At 44.3% G+C, this 18,721-nt stretch overlaps 1 protein-coding gene across 1 annotated transcript; it reads left to right on the top strand.

Moving 5' to 3' along the window:
- Positions 1-1,565: 1,565 nt before the first annotated feature.
- On the top strand, positions 1,566-17,472 carry LOC311341639 (seizure protein 6 homolog; the record flags this gene model as incomplete). The annotated part of the gene is made up of 13 exons (XM_084466443.1): positions 1,566-1,575; positions 2,301-2,486; positions 5,960-6,128; positions 6,508-6,674; positions 7,995-8,189; positions 8,787-8,925; positions 12,095-12,291; positions 12,800-12,994; positions 14,714-14,905; positions 15,502-15,696; positions 16,215-16,320; positions 16,663-16,711; positions 17,443-17,472. The coding sequence occupies 13 exons, from the start codon at positions 1,566-1,568 to the stop codon at positions 17,470-17,472; spliced, it is 1,830 nt and encodes a 609-aa protein (XP_084322569.1).
- Positions 17,473-18,721: the final 1,249 nt, after the last annotated feature.

Genomic DNA, 18,721 nt, shown 5'->3' with positions numbered 1-18,721 from the left:
GTGTGTGTGTGTGTGTGTGTGTGTGTGTGTGTGTGTGTGTGTGTGTGTGTGTGTGTGTGTGTGTGTGTGTGTGTGTGTGTGTGTGTTGTTTTTCCCTTTCTCCTTCTGCCCACCCACCCACCTCCCACCCCCTGCCCCCATGTTGGTCTAATAAGGGAAGCAGCAGGGTGATCAGACTACAGCGACGCAGACGCGGCCCCCCCCACCCCCCCCACCCCCCCCACCCCCCCACTCCCAGGCTGAGCCGCTACGCTACGGCAATAAAGCATAAATGAAACGGATGGCAAGTGGGTGGAGCGCTGGCAAGTCCCCCGCTGCCTCATTGACTCAGTGTGTATCGCAGAGAGAGAGAGAGAGAGAGAGAGAGAGAGAGAGAGAGAGAGAGAGAGAGAGAGAGAGAGAGAGAGAGAGAGAGAGAGAGAGAGAGAGAGAGAGAGAGAGAGAGAGAGAGAGAGAGAGAGAGAGAGAGAGAGAGCACAGAAGGCACCTTAATTAAATAACATGTTTCTTATCTACTAGAAATATGTTCCAGTACATTCACACATTTTAAATAAACTGCGTCCCTGCATTTGCATTAGCATTAAAGTGCATTGGTGCATGCGTGTGTGTGTGTGGCACTTGTGTTGCTTGTAATGTGTATGTTGCCTGTGTGTGTGTGTCTGATTTCCCAGATACTCTTTTGCTCTGGCTGTTTATCAATGAATAATTGGTGTGTGTGTCTCCATTGGGGCTGAAGGAGTGACACAGTGTCACTGTTCCTGTCACACAGGAACAGTTCACTCTCTTTTCGTTGGCCGTTCGTCTTCTTTTCACCCGTGCCGTGTCAGAAGAGGCTGACTGGTGGGCATAAGATCACATTCAGCCCCCTTCGTCCCCCCTAACCCTGCGCTGTCTGTCGATGTGTCCGATAAAATACTGACATCAAAGCATCCACTTGTCCGTGTTTCCGGGCGGTCCGTAATTGCAGTTCATCTGCATATGGAATTCCCTCTGTGACATGTGTCCATGCATACAACAATATCATTCACCCACCCCAATTTTTTTTTGTTGTTTTTAATATTTATTACTATTAGGAAAATACAACTTTTGCAAAGAATTCTTGTGCAGAAGGGAAGAGAAGGATTGGGAAGTTAGCAGCAGCAAACTAAAGCAGTGGACTTGAACATTGTTCGGAGGAGAGATGATGTACACAGCCACTGTGCGTCCTCCCCTCCCGGCTGAGAGCAGCCTCCTCGTGACGCTAACGGAGTGTGTTACAGCCGCTGTTGGACAGAGGTGACCATTTACTGGCCTACTTAATCCCCCGTCCTCCCCCGACATAACGCCTGAGGTCCTGCACTGTCACTAGCAGACAAAATCAATAGGACCATGACTGCCAAAGCAATCCACAGTCTAACAGTATAACCAGGACAATTACAGCGAGACGGATCAGAGTGTTTAACAGAAATATATTAATAATTGTGGCCAAATGCCAGCAGGCGTGGAAGACAGATCTGTGGCACAAAGAGAGCAGTTTGTTAACTGGCCACTGGGGAGCTAGCCCGGGCCGCTTGGTTTCCACAGATATGGACACAAGTGTGTCTGTGTGTGTGTGTGTGTGTGTGTGTGTGTGTGTGTGTGTGTGTGTGTGTGTGTGTGTGTGTGTGTGTGTGTGTGTGTGTGTGTGTGTGTGTGTGTGTGTGTGTGTGTGTGTGTGTGTGTGTGTACAGGACATTGTGTGTGTGTGTATGTGTGTTTGTGTGTGTATACAGGACATTGTGTGTGTGTGTGTGTGTGTATACAGGACATTGTGTGTGTGTGTGTGTGTGTGTAAACAGGGCATTGTGTGTGTAGCCATGTAAGTGGTTGTTTTTTTATGTGAACAAAGATATGTGTATATTTCTGTTGAAGTGTGTGTGTCTGTGTCTGTCTGTCTGTCTGTCTGTCTGTCTGTCTCTGTGTGTAATTGTGTGTATCGAGTGTTATCTTTTGTAAATGCAGGTGTGTGTGTAGAGGTTGTTCACCACCCATGGACCCCGGGGAGACACACCGTCTCATCATTTAGTGAAAGGCTTTCTCCCTCTGACGCTTCATCATTCCTTTAGATTTATAAATATGCCAACACAATTATAGAAGATGCTTCCTCCCAACTTGCTGTTTTTCGTTTACTTCTGGCACATAGTTTGCCACAGACTGCCATTGAGCAGTGAGGGTGATGACACTCACACTCGTCATGCAATAGGTTTGGTCTGTCAGGTGAATGGCTCTCTCTCTCTCTCTCTCTCTCTCTCTCTGTGTGTCTCTCTCTCCCTCCTCTGTAGTCTATGCACTGGGCTGCACGTTCCCTCAGCAGCCGGCCTTTGGCGACGTGTCCGTGAGCAGTCTGCATGTGGGTGGAGAGGCGTTCTTCTCCTGTCAAAGCGGCTACCAGCTCCAGGGTTGCACGACACTCACCTGCCAAAACGCCACCACCCCCTACTGGAGTGGCAGGGAACCGCAGTGCCTGGGTAAGGTGCAACTGATCAGTTCAATAAAATGTACTCTCGTTTGGTATCGTGACAGAGTGTGCCCGTGTTGTCCTCGTTGCTTCGATCGCCATCTGCATTGTGAAGTTCATTATTTCACTCATGCTTTGAAGGTATCCATCATAAAATGTTTACAATGTCATGAGGGACAACGGAAGTAAACAGAGTAAACTAATTTTGTCCTTTTTTTTTAAGTTGCTATGCAACATTCCTCCATTAATGTATGTGATGCTGCTCTGTTGTATCTTTACACACGTATCTATTATGATCTGATACCAGAGGGACTGTTTAATAAATGACAATGTATTTTTTAACTTTGCCTATGTTTTCTTTTACTTATCCATTATTGTGTTGTATTGTATGACGATGTTTCTACGTGAAGCACTTTGAGTCTGCCTCATGTATGAAAAGTGCTATATAAATGCCTTGCCTTATGCAGATCAGATATAAAGGCCCGGGCTCCACCAGGAGCCTATCATTGCTGGATCTCATTTAGCGTGTTGATGAGACTTGGTGAGGAATAATAAGTGAGCTCTCTCCTCCTGCCTCCTCTGAATGACTTTGCTTTTACAGCACAGCCGTGGTCTCTGGGGAAGCACTTTTTTAAAAAGAGCTTCTTTTGTGTGCCTTTCCCTCCGTGCGGATTGTGTTTGGGTCTATTTTGGCGTGTACATATGCATGCAGGGTTTTCCTTTGTGTGTGACTTGTGTGTGGATGTGTGTGTGTGTGTGTGTGTGTGTGTGTGTGTGTGTGAGCCACACCTGCCCTGTGCCAATGAGCAGATAGGCAGAGCAGTAGCGTCACGCTGGCCCGGCTGTTTGGCACACGGTGGTTATTACTGACGTCTGGCCATTGTTTTCTCTGCTCCACTTTAATTAGACTCTGACTACACAGGTGCCCTTGACTTGACCTGCTACATAAACGATAAAAACACACTTTGCTAATGCAAGTATAAAATCCTTGGTGTGTGTGTGTGTGTGTGTGTGTGTGTCCTTTCTTTCTTATTAGAAAATACACTTTTGTTAAATTGTTACATGTCTTTTTTTTTTTTTTGCCAACCAATAACCAACACTCACAGGTCCAGGTCTATGCAGCAAAAAATAATGAGCAGATTTGATGACGCTTATTTTGGTTGTAATGAAAGAACACCAATACCATTCTGATTCTGATGTCTTGGCTGGCAAAGTAACCGATCCTCTTGAACGTCTCTCTCCTTGACTAACAACTGGGTGGTTTTGCAGCTATACCCTTCACTTTGAATGGTGCCTTCTAAGGCCATATATGACCTCCTATGACATTGACGTCCTTCGGAGCTACCACCCTCTTTAAGAAAATGCAATATATAGTCTCTATGTTATATTTTAATTTCTCAATGCCCAGAACATGATCACACTTTCCCAGGGGTGGTTCCTCGCCTGGTGAGACCACCCTGCTCTCACGCTCTGCTTCTCTCTGCTGATCAGACTTGGCCTTGAGTCGGTTGAAAGCAGAAATGAGAACGAGGTTAAGTGTTAACAAATGAAAAAGACTGCAGCTGCCATGGCTGTGAAAGCCAACAGTGGACGGGCTATGCTTTGTCTGCTATTCATGATGTATTTTAGCCTGGCTCCGCCCGCCTCCGTACTTCTGCTCAATTTCTCAATTTCCCTTCAGTACTACGTCTGGGTTTTGCGGTATAGTCGCAGGTTTTCTGCAGCCAATTTTTTGGGCCGTCCAATCAGCAAACAGGGAGGGCGTGGCTGAGAACGTTGACGTTGAGGTCGTGCGCTGGTTTGAGTCGTAGTCAAACGTCCGCGATTGGTTATGGCAGATCCAGAGCGGCACTGGGGCCGATCTAATAGTTTCAAACTCCAACAGACACAGACCGCCTTCAAGTGAGTTAACATTTGTCAGTGGAGAAAGGCCAGACTCTCTGTGCAAATGAAATGAAGTTCGAGATTCTGGTAGGACCAGGCTAGACTTCATCCATTTGTGGATGATGTCCTATTCTTTTCATCACACTGGAACCTCTGGTGCACAATGCAGCAGTTTTGCAGGAATTTAAAACTGTCAGTATAGGTATCAGCATTTTAAAAGGTACGGCCGGTCCTGTCCAGGTGAAGAGATTACACCCATTTAATAAATCTCTCTGGGTTTTATTTATCCTTCATTCTACTCTGCCCTATGGTCACAGGCTTTTTGTCGTGACCACATGAATGAAATGGTAGATATGCGCTGGCAGTCTGATGGATTATGCGCAGAGAGAGAGAGAGCCGCTGCTCTGGAGGTGAGTCCAGGGAGCAGACAGTTGTTAAAGAGGCAGTATTGGCAAGCAGACCGCAGGGCACGAATTCTGGCCACTTGTAAAACGATGTATAGGAACGTATATCTAACCTGCAAGAAGAAGAAGACCTTCCAAATGAAAAGAAAACAAGCAATTAAAACAAGAACTACAATATACTTAGAATGACCAGAAATGTTTTCCCCCTCTCTCGTATGGACCTGTGGTGCAGTTGCCACTATATTCGCACTGGGTATTAATTATGCACAAGTTGTTTACTGTCGAAGTTGATAAAACAGGGTTAACCACATCAACCGTGTTGGAGCCACAAAGGAAAACAAAATAAATCCATTTGAGAAGTCCTCACTTAAAGACAGAACAAGATTCTTCCAGGTTACTACTTATACGAGCGGTCCGATGGGGTCCGATGGACCTACCAGTATATTGCAGGTGTTGTTTATCGCTGTGCAAAACGACGTCTCGTATCATTTGCTGCCTTCCTCTCTTCCAACATTTCCTTTGTATTTCCCCTTCTCTGTGGTTTTCAATAGTAATTGTTTCTATGTCCTTCTTATGTTCTTTCTTTCTTTCTTTCTGTCCTTCATTCTTTCTTTCTTTCATTCTTTCACATCTTTTATTCACTCATTCTTTCTTTCATTCATTCTTTCTTTCTTTCATTCTTTCACATCTCTTTTATTCACTCATTCATTCTTTCGTTCATTCTCTTTCATTCTTTCACATCTCTTTTATTCATTCGTTCTTTCTCTCTCTCTGTCTTTCTTTCTTTCTCTCTTTTATTCATTCGTTCTTTTATTCACTCATTCTTTATTTCTTTCTTTCTTTCTTTCACATCTTTTATTCACTCATTCATTCTTTCATTCATTCTTTCTTTCTCTCTTTTATTCACTCTTTCTTTTATTCACTCGTTCTTTCTCTCTCTCTCTTTCTCTCTTTTATTCACTCTTTCTTTTATTCACTCGTTCTTTCTCTCTCTCTCTTTCTCTCTTTCATTCACTCTTTCTTTTATTCACTCGTTCTTTCTCTCTCTTTCTTTCTCTCTTTTATTCACTCTCTTTTATTCACTCGTTCTTTTATTCACTCGTTCTTTCTCTCTCTTTCTTCCTCTCTCTCTTTCTCTCTTTCGTTCACTCTCTCTTTCACTCACCCGTCCTTCCTCTCTCTCTCTGTCTTCCAGCTGTCTGTGGCGGTACGTTCCGGAATGTGACCGTAGGCCGCATCGTGTCCCCTGGTTTCCCTGACAACTACGGCCACAACCTGACCTGCCGCTGGCTGCTGGAGGCGGCAGAGGGACAGCGGCTCCACCTCCACTTTGAGAAGGTTGCTCTGGCGGAGGACGACGATCGGTAATGGCCAGTCGTGTCTCTGAAGGCATCATTATGTTATTTATCATTATTATATTGTCTTATTTATTGGAAATGCAGAGGAAAGACTCACAGGTTCACCCGGAGTTCATCAATTATAATAAATGTGATGCAGAGAAAATCTGAAAAATCCATAATGACTCCAGCAGAAGCGACCCAGCTGCAGTTCTAACACACTCTTCATCAGGTTTCATCAGACTTGCCTGTCCCATATTTGCCTTTATAGAAAGGAACGACTTGCATATATGAATTTGAACAAAATCACTACAAATGTTGTGACGTCTTGTGTGGAACCTGTGAACGGTATAACGTCGGTAATATATGGTTTCTAAAACCTTGGATGTCCGTGTTTCTCCTCCAGGTTGCTTATCAGGAATGGTAAAAATACGGATGCATCTGCCCTGTACGACTCTTATGAAGTGGAGTACCTTCCCAACGAAGGCCTGCTCAGCACCTCCAGGCACCTGTTCATCGAGCTGACCACCGACGCCGCAGGCTCGTCCACTGGAGTGGCCGTCCGCTACCAAGGTAGTGAAGGATAAAACTAGATCCTACGGTATTAATCCCACACAGGACATCACAGCAGAAAGTGCAGGGAGGTATCTGTTGAGTCATGTCTATGCCCTGGCGCTGATCATCTGACAGCCGCCAGAAGGCTGCTGGTTCCATCCCCTTGCTGCGCGTTGATGTGTCCCCCGAGCAAGACGCCCAATCATAACTGCTCCTGACAGTCTGTTCCCTTGCGTGGTTCACACACCGCTGTCACTGCACGAATGTGTGAATGAAAAGTGATTTTGATCGGCCACAGGTAAGAAAAATAAAAGTAAAAGTAAAAGAAGGTGAAAAGTAAAAAAATGAATAAAAGTGCTTTATAAGCACTTTTCTAACCTGTCTCAATCATAAAAGTCTTTAAGACCATTTAAGATCGAGACTTGGTGAGACCAATTAGTCACTGATGACCGCAATCCAGCGTATGTATCAGCCCTGAAGATACATCTCTACCCGTTTCATTCCAGGAGTTGGATACATTACATACTGGTAATTACATAGCTCAATCTAGAAAGCCCGTGGCGTACTAAATTATAATTGAATGAAGTAGTAGTAGTTCATTTTCTGATGATCCCCCTGAATAGTTTGATAGGAAGGACATATACCAAGTAAGGATTTCACAATGGACATGAAAAGGTCGTAATGATAGAATATTTACAATAATCCATCATTCAAACACAAACACTTGTTTACAGATACAGACTAGAAGCTCTATAGAAACATGTGAACGTTGAAAATTGGAAGGATTACCCAGTGCCTTTACTTTTATCTACTTTATCTCGAATAAGTGGACCTCAAAAGTGTGTGAGTGTGTGTTCAACTGGTGTTCAATTCCTCAATAAAGACACAGGCCGTTTCTCAATTCGCGTTCTCGTGTGTTCTCGTGTACTTGCGTTCTCGATAAACGTCATCAATGGTAGCCCAAGCACTGTTCCAATTCCAAGTACGCGAGAACGCGAGTACTGTCGTAAAACCCGGAAGTGTTCTCGATGCGTTCTCGATGAGGCCGTTCCACCGAGGACGCATCGGAGGTGACTCGTGTGGACTCGGGACCGTTAAATATCCCAGGATGCATCATCGAGTCCGCTGCTGTTCCAATTGCAGAGTGCGTACTCGCGTTCTCGGAAGTCTGTACTTGAAAGTCCGGACTTGCCAAGTACGTACTTCCAAGTCCGCGAGAACGTAGTCCGCGTACTTGGTATTGAGAAACGGCCACAATAAAGACCCAATAAAGACACGGAGGAGTATTTAGCCAAACGGACAGCACAGCTCTCCCCTCCCCTCCTCCCCTCTGTGCAGCCTTCTCGCGGGGCCACTGCTACGAGCCCTTTGTGAAGTACGGCAACATGAGCAGCAGTGACCCCAGCTGGGCCGTGGGCGCGGTGGTGGAGTTCTCGTGCGACCCGGGCTACACCCTGGAGCAGGGCTCCGTCACCATCGAGTGCCTGGACCACGACAGCCCCCAGTGGAACGACACGGAGCCGGCCTGCAGAGGTCAGTGGGAGGTCGCCCCCCGTCCACCAGGGTGGGGGTCTTCTTGGTGGTGTGATGGCGGGGGGGGGGGGGGGGGGTCATGACCAAGACCCCCCCGACAAGAAGTAAATGCGTTTTAGTTAACTGTTAAGTTAATGTTACTGTTTGGCTCATCTTTTTTTTGCATCTGTGTGTGTGTGTGTGTGTGTGTGTGTGTGTGTGTTTCCTGTGTGTGTGTGTGTGTGTGTGTGTGAGTCTGTGTGTGTGAGTGTGTGTGTGTGTGTGTGTGTTTCCTGTGTGTGTGTGTGTGTGTGTGTGTGTGTGTGTTTCCTGTGTGTGTGTGTTTCCTATGAGTGAGTGTGTGTGTGTGTGTGTGTGTGAGTCCGTGTGTGTGTCTGTGTGTGTGTGTGTGTTTCCTATGAGTGTGTGTGTGTGTGTGTTTCCTATGAGTGTGTGTATGTGAACTGTGTGTGTGTGTGTGTGTGTATATGTATATGTGTGTGTGTGTGTACGTGTGTGTTTCCTGTGAGTGTGTGTATGTGAACTGTGTGTGTGTGTGTGTGTGTGTGTGTGTGTGTATGTATATGTATATGTGTGTGTGTACGTGTGTGTCCCCAGCTGTGTGCAGCGGGGAGATGACGGAAGCGGCCGGCGTGGTGCTGTCCCCCAACTGGCCCGAGGCGTACGACAAAGGACAGGACTGCATCTGGGGCGTCCACGTGGAGGAGGACAAGAGGCTGATGCTGGACATCAGTGTGTATGTGGAGCTCTCCACACATCAGTGTGTGTGTGTGTGTGTGTGGAGCTCTCCACACATCAGTGTGTGTGTGTGTGTGTGTGGAGCTCTCCACACATCAGTGTGTGTGTGTGTGTGTGTGGAGCTCTCCACACATCAGTGTGTGTGTATGTGTGTGTGTGGAGCTCTCCACACATCAGTGTGTGTGTGTATGTGTGGAGCGCTCCACACATCAGTGTGTGTGTGTGTGTGTGTGTGGAGCTCTCCACACATCAGTGTGTGTGTGTATGTGTGGAGCGCTCCACACATCAGTGTGTGTGTGTGTGTGTGGAGCGCTCCACACATCAGTGTGTGTGTGTGTGGAGCTCTCCACACATCAGTGTGTGTGTGTGTGTGTGTGGAGCTCTCCACACATCAGTGTGTGTGTGTGGAGAATACAACGTCAAACGTGATCGCTTATTGAAAACAAATGATCGCGTTCTACTGCAGAACCGTACGGTTCTCCTAAAAAAACTGGAAACTGGAGAGAAAAAAAATGGTTGCCAAGCAACGCAGGTTAGCATCGAGATAGTCGAGATTGGCGGCGCGTTGATACTATTTTAATACTAATACTACATATCGATACTATAAACTAATTGTTCTGCAGTCACGGCCGTGTGTTTGTAGCGTGTTCAACGTCTTCCAGCCAATCAGAAAAGCATAAAATAGAATTTGGAGCTAAAAAAAGAAAAGGCCTTGACAGAACGGAGAGTAGCAAATACAAATCAGGAAATAAACCACTTTATCTAATATTGTAGATAAAGTCGGTTCTCTGCACAGAGAACCCGCAGGCAGAAAAGGAGTTTTCTGTAGCGCTCTGCTGCGGGCAAACAAATTGAATAATAAAAAATATATATTTATTTTTATTTACTTTTTTTTTTTAGAAATCTGTTGTCCGATTATACATTTTTCTGCATCGAGACGGAATCGTTCCAGAGAGAATCGCGATGCATCGAAGAGTCTGTTCTTTTTGCCACCCCTAGTGAGCACCGCACCTTGGTGGACAAAGTGAATGTCCCGTGTTATAACGTCAGAGTGTTAACCTTATGAGAGAATGAGACGCATGAGTAGCACAGAGGGCACAGAGGGGAGTGGGCTGTGGAAGGTGAACCACTACTGAACGGTTCCATAAGTCCAGGGCCCGTTTTACAAAGTAGACCTCGGCTCATCTCTTCCTACTCTGACGTTGGCGGCTCCGGCAGCAGGCAGACATCTGTATCTCTTAGGATGTTCATGGACATCACTTTCATTTACACCTTTTATTCGTTTCCTAGTCTTCGAGTAAAGAGATCTGAGCTTCATCATGCAGGTGCACTCTGTGGGCTACTCTTGTCAGGAAAATACGGTCACGTAGTTTTGAATCCGATGCAATTGATGGGTGGACGTACGTGATACTTTTGACCCGATGCGATCCCTGCCGGACCTACTCTTAAGAACCCTCTTAAGACGAAGAAGAAAGGAATAGAAGGAATTACAACATTCTGAAAAAAATGGTCTCCCAAGCACAGGAAAATAAAGGCAAATTGTTTCTCAAATTGAACAAACTGGTGTTAGCTGAAATTGGGGCTCTGATTGATTTTCACAGTCGATCCACTCTAGAGAGCAGCAGGGCCGTGTTTGGGTTAATAGCAACAAATTTGATACACACCGACATTTCTCAATCTGTCTCGCTCCGCAGCAGGTGAGAAGTTCTATCTCCTTAGAATCAGATCGCGGGGAGTTTCTCCCACTGTGTGTGTCTCGCTGAAGGCGTCTGTCTAGACAAAACATTTAAAAAAAATCGGAGATTGAACATAATTGAACACATCATAGTCAACTCCTTCTTCAAAAAAAAAAAACCCTTTTGTGCCTCGGCAGGCAACAGCACTCAGATGTGACTGAGGCTTTGAAATAGGGTTTGTCAGTTCATTGTAGCTCCTATCTGTTCCATCAAGTGTACTCCCAATCTGATGAATAGCCCAAGCTCTGGTTCCTTAATGAATGTTATCAGGGTCGGCTGGTGATTAATTAGTTACAGCAAAGAGCATGTGCTTTCCTTCAGATAAGATGTGCCCCTACGCAGTAGCAAGGTAGATACCTTGGCACCGTCATATTGGACGGCTTACGTTCTTCACTGTATGCCCTAAGACGGCTATTGATGTATGTGGTACAGTGAATGCACACAGTCGTAAGTATATTTGATTAAGAATAAGATTATACTTTGTTCACAGGGTGCAGAAGCAGAATGGATGACAGAAGCAGAAATGGAAACAAGAAAATAAAAAAAATGAGAGTAGAATGCAAAATAAATACATACAACAAATCTGTCCACAATACAGTTATAGCAAAGGAAACGGAAGATGCACAAAAATAATCAAAAAATGCAATACAGATACTTGGTATTTATTCAAATATATTTAAAAAGTGGAGCCTGCGAAAAAAAATGTGTTTATGATGTCGGGGGGGAAAAGCAGCAATGCGCACCGTATTTGTGCTAGCTCCAAACAAACACGCATATCTATTAGGTTCAATGGATGAGCAAGGCCTTCCACAACAGAGGGACGTCTGAATCATTCTCCATGTGCCTCTAGGCATGTGAGCAGTGCTGTCAGATGTTGACGTAGTGAGTATGAGGAGCTGCATGTCAGCATCTCTTGTCTGCTTTCCCTGCTTTTATTATGTCTGCACTTTGAGCAGAGATTAACCTATTTACCTTTTATTATTGAGTCTATTAGGTAGTGGTGCAGCATATTGTCCACTATTTTAGTCGAGGGTAAGTTATAACTCAAAATTTTCCCACTGAAATGGACTGCTGGTCACTGCGAATTTCTCCTAAGGGGGATTAATAAAGGACTATCTTATCTTATCTTATCTTAATAGTGTAATTTAACAGAAGTGACAGACTTCATTAACATGTTTAAGGCAAGGCAACTTTATTTATATAGCACTTTTCATACACAAGGCAGACTCAAAGTGCTTCACATATAAACACTGTCAGACGATAAAAGAAAATAATAGATAAGTAAAAGAAAAAAGAAAAAAAAGTATAATAGAAAAAAGCATTTAAGAAAGTGCAATGCATTTAAGATCAGACCAACAGTCTCTCTCAGTCTCAACGGTATAGATCGCTATCGCAATTGAACGCGTCCCCTTGTGTTTAAACTCCCTCAAGGCTCAACATGGGGCAGAATGACGTGGTGACCTTCTACGACGGAGACGACCTGACGGCGAAGGTCCTGGGTCAGTACGGGGGCTCGCGGCCCCGCTTCAAGCTCTACACGTCCACCGCAGACGTCACCGTCCAGTTCCAGTCGGACCCCGCCACCAACATCCACGGCTACGGAAACGGCTTCGTGGTCCACTTCTTTGGTGAGGCCCAGAGAGGAGAGAGCCCCCACAGAGAGAGAGAGGATGGGGAAGGATTGACGTGAGGTTCACGCAAAGAGACTAGTTAGTTAGTTATGAATGAACTCGAAAAAACCCTTTCAAAAAACACCATGATTGTTGAATTATTTCTTAATCACGGTTATAAATGCAAGCGAGTCGCTCAGGTACGCTTCTCAACAAGCTGCTCGGCTGCTCTTGTCTTTTGTGAGCTACATATAAACGGTTTTTACCAAGAAGCAAAACACGGGGAAAGCAGTAATTGAATCGTGGTAAGAGCAAGTACTACATATTGGCTGCACTTCACAATGAGTGAGGGCGGGAACGGTAAAGGTAATTATTTTTTTTTTGCTTTGTAAGTAAAAGGCACCAAGCTTTATTCAGACTCCTCTACTTGTTTTCCGGAGGAAAAAGCGAATCAAGTGGTTTTTTCATGTTGTTGTTCTTCTTCTTCACGCCTTCAACAACGTGCTCCCGCCTGTGTGATCCCCAGAGGTCCCCCGGAACGACACCTGCCCCGAGCTGCCGGAGATCTCCAACGGCTGGAAGAGCTCGTCCCACCCGGAGCTGGTCCACGGCACGGTGGTCACCTACCAGTGCTACCCGGGCTACCAGGTGGTGGGCTCGGAGCTCCTCATGTGCCAGTGGGACCTCACCTGGAGCGGGGACCTCCCTGCCTGTGAGAAAGGTGCTGATTCAAACCCCCACAAAACCCCACAAACCATTTATCAATGAGACATTGTGACGGTCATTTTTTATTTTTTTATTTAACCTTTATTTATCCAGGTGAGTCCCATTGAGACCTTTAGCCTCTTTTTCAACGGAGCCCTGACATACTGACATAAAGATATTGCACAAAAAAACATGATGAAGCATAGAAACTGACCACGTAGACGTTGCACAAAAATACGACGAAACATGGAATCAGAGCACGTAGACATTGCACAAAATTTGACAGAACACAAAAACAGAGCACAGAAAAGACAAGGTTCAACAAAACATACTTAACACTGGGAAGATTAGATTACAAGAAACAGGTCAGACAAAGTAAGACAGATAACGCATAAAAAACTAACTAAATTAACTACATTCAGTCGGTCCTATCTCTTCTCTATCATTTCACTTGTACAATTCTTAGCATTTGCTCCACGCTGCCCATGGCAGACAAAGCGTGAATATCAGTTAATATTCATAGCGAGACACAAACAATAATTAGATCATATTGACTAATGAGGCAAAGCACACAGAGCGTAGGTGTAGCGGGCTGCATTCAAGTCTATTTTGGACGCAACATTATTTGTGCTTTTGGCTTTAGAATTTCACCGGCAAGAGGTGCACCATTTTTACTGACTTTACCAAGCTTAGTCTGAGGATCAATCTTCTCAACAGCAATGATAACTCCCTTTAGGTTTAAGTGGGGGATTTATAGTGAATTGCTGGCCTCTAGCCTGGCTTGGCACCAGGTTAGAGAGGCTTCATAAGTCAAAATATAGCACTGAGCTTAGACAGCCTCCCCTTCCATAGCCAGACAAAATGGCTCGATATGCTGATTACAGAACTATTTAATTACATTATGATCAATTATTCTTGAGACCCCCAATCTCAAGTATCTAAAATGGTCATGCAGAAATGCAAATGAAGCTGGTGGATGTACAGCAGGTGTCGAATGACAAACATACCATTCACAGTTCACACACAAGCGACTGACGTCATTTGTCTCAGAGCAACTGACCAGCAACACTGGCTTTAAACCCAGACATCGCGGGGTCCAATAGGGCTGAGTTCCTGGCTGCCACGCTGGCCTCCCCCCTACTGGGCCCAGAATTGGTTTTGGGATTTGCGGTTGAGAGAGACAAACATAAGCTCTTTATCTAATACCTCTGAGGGCAAATGTTACTTGGCTGAGGCAGACAAAGCGTTGAGGCTAAGCTGTTGTTTAAGATAAAGAGGTTTTGGATACCTGTGCTTAGGGCTGCGCATCAATTGTATATTATTGATTTCGGCCTCTGCAATTAGCTGATCGTGAAAGGTTGCCTTCCAAGAAATTCTATGAAAAATATTATGACAAAATGAATACATATACGGCTGTGACATGACAATGGAATAACAAACTCAGCAATAAGCACTCTGAAAAGGCATTGACAAAAGTGCGCCAGGATCTCGTGTGTGCATGCTGAGGGTTCACTGCTGCTCAAAACACAGAACACAAAGCAATTTGACGTGGTTGCCAGTTTGGCAAATTAAATTGAAAATCTGCAATCAGTCATAATTATGCAGCCCTGTGCTGCAATAATGGCTCCCTATCACTTTTCAAACATTTTCAGATCTCTCATTGTTTTCTTTTGGAAGTATTAGAATACAGAAATCTAGAGTTGCTACTATAGATAAAGTCTGCGTGTTGTGTCAGTGGTGTCCTGCGTAGATCCAGGCCTGGTGGCACACAGCCGACGAGTCCTGACCGGTCCCCACCTGAACGTCGGCTCCACCGTTCAGTACGTCTGCAGCAAGGGCTTCACGCTGTCCGGGAACAGCCTGGTCACCTGCTACCACCACGGCGCGTCTGGCCCCAAGTGGAACCAGCAGCTGCCCAGATGCCTGCGTATGTACTATGTACACGTCTTCAACAGCAGCGGCAGCAGCCGCAGCCCCGTTAGGTTGATCTCGTCCTTAAAGAGGAACGATGCAACAGAAATGTTACCGAGCAACTGTTGGGGAAACACACACAGGATCCCGTTGACTGTTTCTACGGTGTCAAATCCGTGGCAGGTGATGTCACTTGTTTGGTAGATAAAGGGTAGGTCCTCGGTAGATGCCAGGGACTCGCTGCGGTTGGCAGTGGTGTTTTTGATGACCGTTTCTTACAATAATGGACAGTGTACATAGTGTACAGTGAACGCATTTGGTGAATGGACTACGGGATGAATGGGACACAGAAGATAAAAGTAATTCATTGCGGTTGGCAGTGGTGTCTTTTATGACTGTTTCTTACAATAATGGACAGTGTACATAATGCACAGTGTACGTAGTTATGATGGTTTGTGTACCCTGATGTTGATACTCACTTCCAGGTCAATTGCATCATGCAGTTCAAAAAACGACGGCACAATAAAGTATATGAATGTTCCTGATGACGTTAGACTTAGATGATCTTGGACAACAACTAATGATTATAACATTATACATCTTTCCTATAAGCTGAGGCCTATGAGCCATGCAGTCACCCAGGGACACCGATCTACGGAGTGCCCAGTTCTGCTAAAGGCCTGTTCGAGGCTGGAGAGAGCCTCCAGTACTCCTGCCTGGCGGGGCATATGCTGCTTGGAGAGCCTGCTCTCCGGTGCGTCCCTGGGCACCCGTCCCAGTGGAGTGGCCTGCCCCCTGTCTGCAAATGTGAGAAACTGCAACAACAACAACAACAACCAAGCTTCTTTACTATATTTAACTTCATTCCTGACAGGAAACAATGGAATAGCGCTTCTGTGATTTTTATGATTTATTTCCGTTTTCTTCTAGCTGATTACATTTTGGTATAGCTATGTTATATTAACAACAAAATATTTAGTTGGATGGGTATATAATTAGTCTGAATACAATCAGCGAAAACATTTTAATTTGATTTAGTCTTAGTTATTTGAAGCGAATCATTTGAATATAATGGGGAAGTATGTTTCATATGCTATGTTTCACGTGTCTATTTTTCACTTGCTTTTTCAGCGCAAACAACTGATCAGAGATTGGACGGTAAGTGGCAAAATATGGCGGACAGTCGCAAACAAATCCTGATGCATTCTCATAAATTACAACTTTTAAAGAAATGGTGTATTTATGTCATTAAAACGTCTCTAATTGATGGCTCTTCTTTCAATGGACCACAGCTCTGAATGCTTCCTGTTTGCTTCTTCCATCAGTGGCTATGTTACGACTACAAGGAGTGAACGTAGCGTTTGCGGTTTTCATTCCTGCCACCGTCCTCTTCCTGCTACTCATCGCCGGTATCTACCTCTACTTCTCAAAGTGGGTTCACCCGATGGGGAGCACTCTCCTCACCTTTATACGTTATTCAAAGGTTTCCAACACTAATTATGCCATGCGGCGAAAGTGCTTATCTCCGTAAATAGCTATTAAGTAGATTAACGTGTTCTATTTAAATGTGATTACAGTAAAACTATATATAAGATGGTAAAATGGTTAATGTTCTATTAATATGAAAGTACACATCTTCACATGCATGGTTTGTGCATGGTTGTTTTACAGCAAGTAAAGTAGTAAGTAAAGCTGTTATTTTTTGGCAAATTCTAATCCTTCCTTTAGGGCCCAGGGAAAGATTCTGCCAGTGTCCTCAACTCGGCCATATAGCCACATACTGGGGGAGTCCGCCTTTGATAGCTCCGTGTACGAGACAATGGTAAACACATGCGTGTGTGTGTGTGTGTGTGTGTGTGTGTGTGTGTGTGTGTGTGTGTGTGTGTGTGTGTGTGTGTGTGTGTGTGTGTGTGTGTGTGTGTGTGTGTGTGTGTGTGTGTGTGTGTGTGTGCTGAATGGATGGCAAAGGCGAAAAAACAACTTGGTTTATCCGAGGGAAAGTTAAAACACAAAGCAATGGAACAAGGCGGGAACTGATCCACAAAAATATAGTTTGGTTTGTGAGCTTCCCGCTTCTTTAATTGAATCAACTTTGTTAACTATTATGAAAACCATGAGTACGAAGTGTAGCAGAACCCTGGGTAATAACTCCTAGTGCAACCTTTCCACTAATGCCAATTTATTCTCCCCTCTTTCTTCCATGTGTTCATTGGTGAAGAACATTGAGGTATGATCATATACACTCTCTTTTCATTGATACATACCTTATACACACCTATGACACCACTAAGGGGTGCCTGCCACTTCACTTTGCAGTTCTGAAAATGGCTTCTAGTAGGCCTGTAGTATACAATTAACTCTAGCAATATTAATTGGAAATATTTTGTTGTATCAGGATCTTCATGTATAAAACCTTGTCATTCTGTGAATAGATTGACAAATCATAAATGTAAAATGGATTGACAAATCATGAATGTAAACTGGTTTACATTTAGTAAAGCAAAGGAATACTAACGCATCGTGTGTTGTGGACTTTTGTCGTCCCCTTTGCAGGAGAGCGGGGCGTACGAGGTCTCGATCTGAAGGCCGCCGTGTGTGTGTGTGAGCGCCAAGCAACAGACCGGAAGCATGCGGGCCATCTGAACAGTCGCTGCTCAACCCTCCCACGCGGTCCCCAGGGGGTTACCGTTAACCGCCTGCACCTTATTGTCTGACTGCAAACGAAAAGCCACTACAAGTCCACCACCACTCCACCATGCCCCTGGAACTTCTGTGCCACTAGATTGTTGTGTTATTTTTCTAAGCACCAGCGATTGCGACGGTCCAGCAGCCGTCTGTACAGTTTTTACCTGCGGCTCGAGTCCCGAAGACGTCGACAGCGCTGCGCTGCGTCTCAGAAAGCATTTTCCGCTGAGCTTAAAGTGCATTTTCTGTGACATGTGTTGTTGTTGTACATTGTGTTTCTTCTGCCTAACACTCTTAAAGGAAATGGTCAGGTATTTATGGAGTAATGGAGAATAGATTACAAGGACAAACTAAAACAATGATTACTTTAGGGATTTGCGTTTTCATAGCACTGAACAGCAAGATTTTTTTTTTTTTTGTCAAACCTTTCCTCCAAGAAATCTGAATGTGCCTTATATAAAAGGCCCTTAAAAACAATGCAGTTCTATATGTTATGATTTCTCAGTTCTAAATACGAAAGACTTTAATTTAAGAAAGATACCAATTTCAGTTTCACAAAGTTTTCTGAAAACACAAACACATTACATACGTTTCGTTACATTCTGTGCGTTTTCTTTTTTATGAGAGAAAAACAAACAAAGGTGATCCATTTTTCCTTCGACAAGTACCTGTTTTGGTAAATGCATTAAAGTAAAGATCAATATCATAAGTATCTGTCATGTATGTCATGTCATAAACTGGAGTGCTGACCTATTGACCTATTTTTGATTGTACATAGTGTACTGATTAAGCAACTTCAAAAACATCTTCAATAAAAGTTATTCAGAAAACGAATCACACTTGTGTGTTTTAAATATGATTTATAATGTACTATTTCCATTTTTTTTGCATTAGAACGGTTATCCCTCACATGACACAGTTGATGTTGCAGACATTGTTTACGGTCTATAGGTTAAAGTTTGGTCCAGAAGGACCTAAAACATCTGCTTGTGTTTTTTTGTTTATCAAGGGATTACAATTTTGAATAAATACTAACTATTATTGGGTAAAGTTTGCCATTCAATATCTACAATGGCATGAACCTATTCTGACAATATGGGTTGTAATATTAGTTGTAGTTAAATATATTCCACCCATTCACTTATTG

Source organism: Micromesistius poutassou (assembly GCF_964030765.1).
Source record: "Micromesistius poutassou genome assembly, chromosome: 4".
Classification (NCBI taxonomy): domain Eukaryota; kingdom Metazoa; phylum Chordata; class Actinopteri; order Gadiformes; family Gadidae; genus Micromesistius; species Micromesistius poutassou.
Note: the sequence above shows the minus strand (reverse complement) of the source record. Positions and strands in the feature narration are given on the sequence as shown.